At 49.4% G+C, this 10306-nt stretch overlaps 1 protein-coding gene across 1 annotated transcript in view; it reads left to right on the top strand.

Annotated features, from left to right (window-relative positions):
- Positions 1 to 8924, top strand: part of LOC112070117 (histone acetyltransferase KAT6B-like) — a 107779-nt gene extending 98855 nt beyond the window's left edge. The window contains 4 exon segments of the mRNA XM_024137534.2: positions 287 to 538; positions 3613 to 3880; positions 4015 to 6477; positions 6703 to 8924. Of these exon segments, the coding sequence (XP_023993302.1) occupies positions 287 to 538; positions 3613 to 3880; positions 4015 to 6477; positions 6703 to 7496 (3777 nt within the window). The 3' untranslated portion in view covers positions 7497 to 8924.
- The last annotated feature ends 1382 nt before the right edge of the window (positions 8925 to 10306 follow it).

Genomic DNA, 10306 nt, shown 5'->3' with positions numbered 1-10306 from the left:
ACAGACTGTTTCTATTCGTGTCAGTGTCAAGTCTAAAGGCGGACAGACCTTGTTCTATTGCAAGTGTCAAGTGTCCTAAGGCGGACAGACTTGTTCTATTGTCAGTGGTCAAGTCTAAGGCGGACAGACTTGTTCTATTGTCAGTGGTCAAGTCTAAGGCGGACAGACTTAGGTACGCGTGTCTGTTTATTTCCCCATTAGCCTACGGATGAGGATGTTGAGTCTGCCTGCCAGTGTGTTTCTCCGACATGGTCATAATGTCTGTTGATCTGGGTGTTAATTTCAGGCTGAGCGACTTAAGGAGCAGGCTAGTTGTTGGGAGAAGGAGGAGAGAGAGGTGGTCCACCTGATGACTCACCCTCGTCCTCCCACTAAGGTCTACAGTAAGAAGCCCTGCAGAACCTACCAGCGTCGCCCCACCGCCGGAGAACAAGGCTTGCACGTCTCTGACGAGTGCAGTGAGGACGATGAGGATGGTTTTGATTGGTCGCTACCCATCCTAGCGAAGGCCCACGCCGTACTTGGAGACAAGAGAAAGGTGACCACTAGAAATGTGTTATTTGTTTGCAGGGTCAGGTGACTGCTGTTGTCCCGTAGGATTGGCTAATTGTAGTCTTTACATAGGGATGGGAAAACAAAGGAAATAAATAGAATGTTATGCAATAGTTTCATAAATTAGATTTGTTTTTCAATCATTATATATTGTGACTTAGTTTGTAGACAACACATCTTAACATACTAAGAGAGAGGGATGTGGTGAATCCTCTTGACTGCAGTGAAATGTTGAGCCTCTTTTTGGGCCTGACAGTACAGCAGATAAACAGGTGATAACCAGATTTCTCTGGTGCTGTGGAGACTGTTGTCTAGCATTCATACAGACTGAACCTTGTTCTATTGTCAGTGATGGAAAAAGTACCCAATTGTCATACTTGAGTAAAAGTAAAGATACCTAAATAGAAAATGACTCAAGTAAAAGTGAAAGTCACCCAGTAAAATACTACTTGAGAAAGTCTATATGTATTTGGTTTTAAATATACTTAAGTATCAAAAGTAAAAGTATAATTCATGTCAAATTCCTTATATTAAGCAAACCAGACGGCACAATTTTCTTGTTTTTTAAATGTACTGATAGCCAGTGGTACACTCCAACACTCAGACATAATTTACAAACAAATCATTTGTGTCTGCCAGATCAGATGCAGTAGGGATGACCAGGGATTTTCTCTTTAAGTGCCTGAATTTTTATTTTTAATCCGCCGTGCTAAGCATTTCACATTTATGGGTGTCAGGGAAAACTTATTTATAAATACTACTTTAGTAAAAATACTTTAAAGTACTACTTAAGTACTTTACACCACTGTTCTATTGTCAGTGGTCAAGTCTAAGGCAGACAGACTGAACCTTGTTCTATTGTCAGTGGTCATGGCAGACAGACTGAATCTTGTTCTACTGTCAGTGGTCATGGCAGACAGACTGAATCTTGTTCTACTGTCAGTGGTCATGGCAGACAGACTGAACCTTGTTCTACTGTCAGTGGTCATGGCTAATTTAAACACCACCAATGTTGTTTTAACATCTGTGTTGTCTATAGGCAACTGCCCCCTTGTGGTGAAGATAATATTACACCAGATTGTGTTTCCCAACTCTGGTCCTCCAGTACCCCTCAACAGACCAACCCTGGTCCTCCAGTACCCCTCAACAGACCAACCCTGGTCCTCCAGTACCCCTCAACAGCCCAACCCTGCTTTAGAACCTGGGTTGGTCTAGCGGGGAGTACTGGAGGACCAGGGTTGGTCTGTCGAGGGGTACTTGAGGACCAGGGTTGGTCTGTCGGGGGGGTACTGGAGGACCAGGGTTGGTCTGTTGAGGGGTACTGGAGGACCAGGGTTGGTCTGTCGAGGGGGTACTTGAGGACAGGGTTGGGCTGTGGGGGTACTGAGGACCAGGGTTGGGCTGTTGGGGGTACTGGAGCGACCAGGGTTGGTTGGGGTACTGGGACCAGGTTGGTCTGTGATGGGGTACTGGAGGACCAGGGTTGGTCTGTGGGGGTACGTTGAGCACCAGGGTTGGTCTGTGAGGGGTACTGGAGGAGGCGGGTTGGTCTGTCGGGGGGGTACTGGAGGACCAGGGTTGGGCTGTCGGGGAGTATTGGAGGACCAGGGTTGGGCTTTTGAGGGGTACTTGAGAACCAGGGTTGGACTGTCGGGGGGTACTTGAGGATCAGGGTTGTTCTGTCTAGGGGTACTTGAGGACCAGGGTTGGGCTGTTGAGGGGTACTGGAGGACCAGGGTTGGTCTGTTGAGGGGTACTGACCAGGGTTGGTCTGTCGAGGGGTACTGGAGGACCAGGATTGGGCTGTTGAGGGGGTACTGGAGGACCAGGGTTGGGCTGCTGGGGTACTGGAGGACCAGGGTTGGGTTGTTGAGGGGTACTGGAGACCAGGGTTGGTCTGTCGAGGTACTGGAGGACCAGGGTTGGGCTGTCGGGGGTACTGGAGGACCAGGGTTGGGCTGTCGGGGGTATGGAGGACCAGGGTTGGGCTGTCGGGGGGTACTGGAGGACCAGGGTTGGTCCTGTTGAGGGGGTACTGGAGGACACAGGATTGGGCTGTTGAGGGGTACTGGAGGACAGGGTTGGGTTGTTGAGGGGTACTGGAGGACCAGGTTGGGCTGTCGGGGGTACTGGAGGACCGGGTTGGGCTGTTGGGGGTTATGGAGGACCAGGGTTGGTCTGTTGAGGGGGTACTGGAGGACCAGGGTTGATCTGTTGAGGGGTACTTTAGGACCAGGGTTGGTTATGGGTGATACTTGAGGACCAAGGTTGGGGGTTTGAGGGATACTGTAGGACCAGGGTTGGACTGTTGAGGGGTACTGGAGGACCAGGGTTGGGCTGCTGGGAGGTACTGGAGGACCAGGATTAGTCTGTCGAGGGGTACTTGAGGACCAGGGTTGGGCTGTTGAGGGGTACTGGAGGACCAGGGTTGGGCTGTCGAGTGGGGTACTGGAGGACCAGGGTTGGGCTGTTGAGGGGTACTTGAGGACGAGGCTTGGGAAACGCTGATCTAGAAGTTAGGAAACCTCTCTGTTTCACACAGCAGTAATATGGTCCTCCAGATAAGGCTGCCTGCTAATGATTGTTGCAGTTAACTCGTGAATTGGTTACAGGATTGGTTTCATACTCTTCCCTGGGTTTAATCACTACAACGGAACTTGCCATGCTTGTGATACTCAGTTATTGGAAAACGAGATGATATGTAGAATGAGGCCTGTGATCTGAGTTAACTCTGCCGGTCTCATGTGTGGTTCTCTGAACCAGGCAGCCTTCATCTGTGGGAAAGAGTTGCTCAAGCGTTGAGGCTCACATCGTGTGGTTGGAGCATATTGCATTCAGAACAAGAGTTTAGGATGAGGTCCTCCCTTCAGACATTTAACCAGAGTCTTTAGTATCGCCCTCTCTGTAGCTAGTACATTCCAGAAAGAGTTATGTTGAACATTTTATCTGCTTCCCTGTCTTGGAGAGTTGTGCTCAGAAAGTTATTTTTTTAGTCCGTTCCTAGGATGAATCTTTGTCCAGGAAAGGTTGTGTTTGACATTTGACATCTGTGTGTTCCAGAGAGATGAGAGAGCTCTGGTCCTCAAGAGGAGAGGTCAGGAGAGGAGAGGGAGAAGTAGCAGTGTGACAACTGAGACCATCTCGGAGACGACGGAGGTTCTGAAGGAACCGTTTGACAACTCGTCGGACGAGAGGCCCATGCCCCTGTTGGAGAGGACCTGCAGGGTGGGAGAGACGGAGGAGGAGCTGCTTAGGAAACCAGTAAAGAGACGCAGAGGTCGTCCACGGCTAGAGAAAAACATGTACAGAGACAATCACTGGAACGAAGGTAACTACATCTTTCACATGTTTTTAAAGCTTTATCACTATGTATACTGACCGTATACATTTTAAAATGTGACCATAATTCACAAAACACCAATTTTCTCATCACTAATGACGTTTTCTCTTTCTACATTCTAGGGGCCGGTGTGCTAGTGAAGAAACCGGGCATACCTCGAGCAGTAAAGCGCAAGAAGGGCTGGCCCAAAGGAGTGAAACGGGGGCCTCCAAAATGGCGTCTGAAGAAGGAGAGAAAGATGGGATTCAAGCTGAACCTGTACACACCCCCGGAGACGCCGCTGGAGGCCGAGGAGCCCCACATCCAGGCTGAAGAGCCCAAGGAGGAGCTGGACCAGGCCTCTCCCATAACGGAGGCAGGGTCAGAGCCCCGCAGAGGCCTGGCCAGTCAGGAGATGGACAAGAAGATAGCCTTGGAGCCTTCAGAGCCCCAAAGTTCCATGGAGGAAGAGCGCTCCCCTGGGGTGTCTCCTGTGACTTCTCCCATGGCCTGCTCTCTGGTAGCCTCCCCTATAGCCTCTAGAGCTAGCTCCCCCGTCTGCTCCCCCGTCAGCTCCCTCAGTCGTGACAACAGTCAGGAGGTGTCAGAGCCACCAGAGGATGACCCACAGGACAAGGAGCACGGGGCCTCTCCATCCCCCTCTCTGTCTCCACCCAAAGAGCTGAAACACAGCACTGAACGATCAGCTGTAGAGGATGAGGCCACGCACCTGGATGCGGACGATGAAGACGAGAGTCACATTGAGTCGACAGCAGAGCCAGAGAAACACGGAGACGTGCAGCAGCTGGAGCCAGGGCCCTGTAAAGAGCCTCCTAAAGCCCAGTCCTACATCACACCGGCTTTTCTCCATCTGAACCGTGAGGATTCTGAACGATGTCAGGAGGAGGAGTCTGTAGTTGTGGCTTATAGGTGCGAGGAGGAGCAGCCTGCCAACACCGGAGAAGAGAGAAGCAAACATATCCAGGAACAGGCACCTACAACATCAGCAGTAGCAGCAGTAGACTCTGACCACCCCGTTGACTCAGAGAGCAGCAGTCAGGAGGCTCCTCACCAGCCACAGCAGACACCGAACGCTAGAGAGAGGCTTGGAGCGCTGAGTCCTACTGTCGTACTAAGAGACAGAGAGGAGATGGATCCCCCGGTGTACCCTGAGCCTGACGTGGACCAGGAGATGGCCCAGGCTGTACAGAGCCTCACCCAGGAGACGGCCCAGGCCGTACAGAGCCTCACCCAGGAGACGGCCCAGGCCGTACAGAGCCTCACCCAGGAGACGGCCCAGGCCGTACAGAGCCTCACCCAGGAGACGGCCCAGGCCGTACAGAGCCTCACCCAGGAGACGGAGCGCGACCCAGAGACAGATAGCGTCAGCTCGGTGTTCCACCAGGACTGTGTGGAGAGAGAGACCCAGGAGGCGTGCCGGAGCCTGCAGACTTACACCCACCACGTGACCCCCCAGAGTCCCCCTCACACCCTAACTTCGTTGGACGAAGGCTGCCCCCAGTCTGACCACAGCAGCCCCCTGTCCTCGGCCCACACCCACCCCAGCCAGTCGGTGCGCTCCGTCAGCAGCCCGGCTGTGTCCATCCTGGAGAGTAGCGGAGGCAGCGGTCCGGCTGTGTCCATCCTGGAGAGTAGTGGAGGTTACACCCAGATCAGCCCAGACCACGCCTCCATCTCTGTCCCCTCCTCCCTCCACAACATGGCAACCAGCCCCATGATGGATGTGCCGTCAGTGTCAGACCACTCGTCCCAGCAGGTGGTGGACAGTGGCTTCAGTGACCTGGGCTCCATCGAGAGCACCACAGAGAACTACGAGAACCCCAGCTCCTATGACTCCACGCTGGGGGGCAGCATCTGCGGTGGGGCCGGGGGTCCCTCTCAGAACAGCTGCTCCTACGGCCCCCTCCCCCCTAGCGGCCTGGCGCAGAGCAGCTGTGCCGTTAGCCAGCAAATGGCGGGCGTCAACCCTGGCAGCTGTGGTATGATTCAGCAGAATAGCCTGAGCTCCCCGCAGCACTGCAACGTCAAGTCACCACAGGGCTGTGTGGGAGTGGTGGAGAGACCACCGAGTCACAGTCAACACAGTCACAGTCACAGCCATACAATCCCACACAATCCCCATGGCCATACTAGGCACACAATCACTCCACACAGTCTGCCTCACGGTGCGCCACACAATCAACACAGCCAGCTAACGCAACACAACCCATACACACACCCGCATACACACCCTGCACACAGCCAGCTACATAGTGTACGACACAATCAGCTCAGCCAGCACGGTCAACACACCCTTCACACTCAACACGGCACCAGCCAGCACAGCCACTGTCAGCAGCAGACGATGGCACAGTGTGTCATTCCCACCAACTTCACAGTGCCCATGCAGCTAGCTGACAGCCCAGATTCAGGCAGCTCCAACCTGAGCAGCTTCTACGAGAGGATAAACCAGGAGGGCTATAGCAGCGGTCATTACTCCCAGCCCTCGGCCACCTTCAGCCTGGCCAAACTACAACAGTTGACCAACACCCTGATCGACCACCCTCATTCTCTGCCTTTCAACCACCCCCACTCAACCTCCCACCCCCTCAACCTCCCACCCACCACTCAACTCCCCTCACCTCTCACTCAACCTCCCACCTCCACTCAACCTCCCACCCCCACTCAACCTCCCACTCCACTCAACCTCCACCCCCACTCAACCTCCCACCTCCATTCAACTCCCACCCCCACTCAACCTCCCACCTGCCCAACCTCCCACCCCCACTCCACCTCCCACACCCACTCAACCTCTCACCCCCACCCCCACGCCATCACATCCTTTACTACAAACAGTGCCTCCCTGTCATCGCACTCTCAGCACTCTGGCCTGGTGTCTCTATCCCAGTCCCCACATCCCCATGGCCCCCACGGGGCCACTCCTCACCCTGGGGCCTCCCAGGTCCAAGTACAGGCCACCATGACCCCCCCTCCGCCATCCTCCCACCCCCTTAGCTCCCCTCAGATGATGCTGCAACGCAACGCCATGGGTATCCCCAACATCACCCCCTCCCAGAGGACTCTACAGGCTCAGATGGCCTCCGGGGGACACAAGTGCCCCACACACATCTCCATGCGCTCCAAGTCAGCGGCCCCTGGTCACTCCGCCCACCAGCAGCACCAGCAGCAGATGTACAGCCATGCCCACGGGGCCCCCCAGACAGTCACCATGCAGGCCCCCTCGTCCCGGACACTTGCTGCCATGCCCAGGGGCATGAACTTGGGCACGGTCAACATCATGCCAGCCTCCTACAACCACGCTGTGAACATGCCCACTGCCGCCGCCATCAACCACGCCATGAATGGCTACCGCGTCAACGGTGGTTACCCCGGCAGCCAGATGTCGAGTCAACAGATGGCTGCGGCCTACATGAACCAGTCGCCCGGGTCCCAGTACGCCTCTATGCAGATGGGCATGATGGGAACGCAACCATACCCCCAACAGCCCATGCAGGCTCCGCCCCACGGCAACATGAGGTTCTCTTCAGCCGGTCACCATGGATACATGACCAACACCGGAACTATGTCCAAGCAGACACTCAAAGGGCCTTTCATCAGACGGTAACCCACGGTTACTAACCTAACAGTTAACTAACAGTTAACGAAACGGTAACTACCGACAGACTGAATCAATCTGACTGGATGTTTAAATCACACAAATGTGCATTATTAATTATTATTATTATTACTATTCGTCCCTGATGCACACATTTGGCCTTTTTGGTTGTTGATAATGTTTGTTTGTTGTAATTTTGTTAATAGTTACTTAAAAACCAGCACTTGGAAAGAATGCATCAAGTTTGATCAACAAGCAAACTTTCTACAAAAAGCTACTATCTATATATGTCAAAGTATTTTTGTTCCTAACAGATGGGAAGCCTTACGTCATAGAGATGAACATTTATTTAATTAGTATTAGTTTCCCTGATCAGTCCGTAGGGCAGGCAGGGTAGGGGGCCAGGGGGGAGACGGGCGCGAGATTTCATCACCGGGAGGGAGAGCGTGAGTGTAGTTATGTAGCAGCCTCAAAACGAAGCCATCTAATGTGCCTGCTACAAACAGATTTCAACTATTGGATATTCCTAGAACCTGTTCAGTGTACCTGTCTAACAGTGCTGACAATTAGTTTGTACTATACTCATGCCTTTGTATATTTAAATTATTGTACTTATTTTGTAAAGTGACAATTAGCATGCATCGGTCTTCATTAGTAACAGTGCATTGAGTAGTACTGTACAAGTGTTGTGCTTAATAGCAGACATTTTAAAGACATTTTAAAGACATTTTGGCCTTTTGTTAGGTTCCCTCGCTTACAAAGCGGGGGAGAAAGATGAAACTATATTTTGTTAATTCTAATAATAATGTAAAAAAAAAAATTGTCAACTTCTTTAATCCTGTTCTTCTGTACGGTCGAGAGGTTTTATTACCATGTATGTATAATTCTGAAGTCTTTTGTAACAGATATCTTTGAGGCAGCTTTCTGTTTTATAATGCAGAAGACTTCTGTCAAGATAAATAAGCATATTGCACCCCTCACTCTGATTTTGTTTTTAAATTTCAGAGGTGTACCAATGTCGAAAAGTGTTGACATAAAAAATAATAATAAAGAAATATAAATTTAGTCCAAAGTTGATATTTTACAATTTCTTTAAAAAGTTACATTTTCATTCCATCTGTAGATTTGTTTTCTATCTTGATAAAATGTTGGATTTATATTTTACAAAGTGTAGGAGAAGAGAGGATGTAAATAGACCAAACTAAGCTGACAGATTGCATGTAAAAAGCCACTTGTAGTTGTGTTTTTGTTCATATTGCTCTTTTGTAGCCTTTGTACCTGTACAGAATGGCTGGTAGGGACAGTCACAGGGGGAGACCTGGCTATGTGCACAAACAATTGGACAGAATGACAGTCTTGTATTTATGACTTTTCTCCTTTGGCAGTCACTTATAAATGCTGTACATTTTAGCATAAAATAAATGATGATTGACCATGCACACGATTCTGCTCCTTTGACTTCCAACTGACTGAACTTCAAATTAATTGGGAGTTTTGAAGTTCAAAATGTACAAAGACAGAAGTGTAAGCTAAGGCAATATCCTCTTTATTCCCAATACAACTTTAGCATTTAGTTTAAATCTTACATTTAGAGTACAATTGGAGTACTTGGTTCTACTACGGTACTCTACTCCAGTGGTTTCCAAACTGTGGGGGGTGCCCCAGGGGGGGGGGGGGGGGGGGGGTCATGAACAGTGCTTGTGCCCATATAAATAGATAAGGCGTGTGCATGCAGGATGTTCCCCAATGCTGGAATGGTATGGAACCCCTACTCTACTCTACAACAGTACTCTACAATAGTACTCTACTAAAAAGATATATATAACAGTACTTTACAATAGAGCTACTACAAATATATATATATATATATATATATATATATACATATATATATATATATATACATATAAGTACTCTACAGCAGTACTCTACAAAAAAGTATACAAAAGTACTCTACAATAGTACTCTACTAGAATATATATATATATATAAGTACTCTACAACAGTACTCTACAATGGTACTCTGCTAAAAAAATAATTACTCTGTAACGGTACTCTACTAAAAAAATATAAATACTCTACAACAGTACTCTACAACAGTACTCTACTCTAGAACAGTACTCTACTCTACTACAGCACTCTACTACAGTACTCTACTCTACTACAGTACTCTACAACAGTACTCTACAATAGTCCTCTACTCTACTACAGTACCCTACTGCAGTACTCTACTACTGTACTATACAACAGTACTCTACTCTACTACAGTACTCTACTGTCTGGAAGTATTTTTGAAGTACTAGGAAACCTACTTGTAAGACTTTTTATATTTTAATTTCTTGTGGAACTAAATGATTAAAAATTAAATGTGTTTCCTTTTCTCAGGATGCATCGATCACATTTATCATTATTTTCAACCTCCTATTTCTCCTAGTCTTTTCTTCTTTCTCCTTTTCACCTGTTCCTCTGTTCGTCTGTTTCTGTTTTTCTCTGTTCCTCTGTTCTAATGAGGGAGGTGTCCAGCTGTCTAAGCTGTTGCGGGAAGCCCCAGTCGGGGATGCTGTGTTGCTTCCCGTGGTCCATGGCATCCACCACCATCATTTTCTTACAGATCATCAGGTAGGCCAGGAACAGGGTGGCTGACCTGCTTCTCCCCATCACACAGTGGACTTGGAGCTTATCTGGAGATACAGAATAATAGGGATACTCTTCTAATACACGGAGAAGAAAAACAAGACATGAAGGTGTTTGTTATTAGGAGACATGGTAAGCTACCACTGTATAATCACTTCAATGAATAAGCAGTCATAACCTAAAAG

The sequence above is a fragment of the Salvelinus sp. IW2-2015 genome, unplaced genomic scaffold, assembly GCF_002910315.2.
Source record: "Salvelinus sp. IW2-2015 unplaced genomic scaffold, ASM291031v2 Un_scaffold1222, whole genome shotgun sequence".
NCBI classification, from domain to species: Eukaryota; Metazoa; Chordata; class Actinopteri; order Salmoniformes; family Salmonidae; genus Salvelinus; species Salvelinus sp. IW2-2015.
This window is presented reverse-complemented; position numbering and strand designations above follow the sequence as displayed.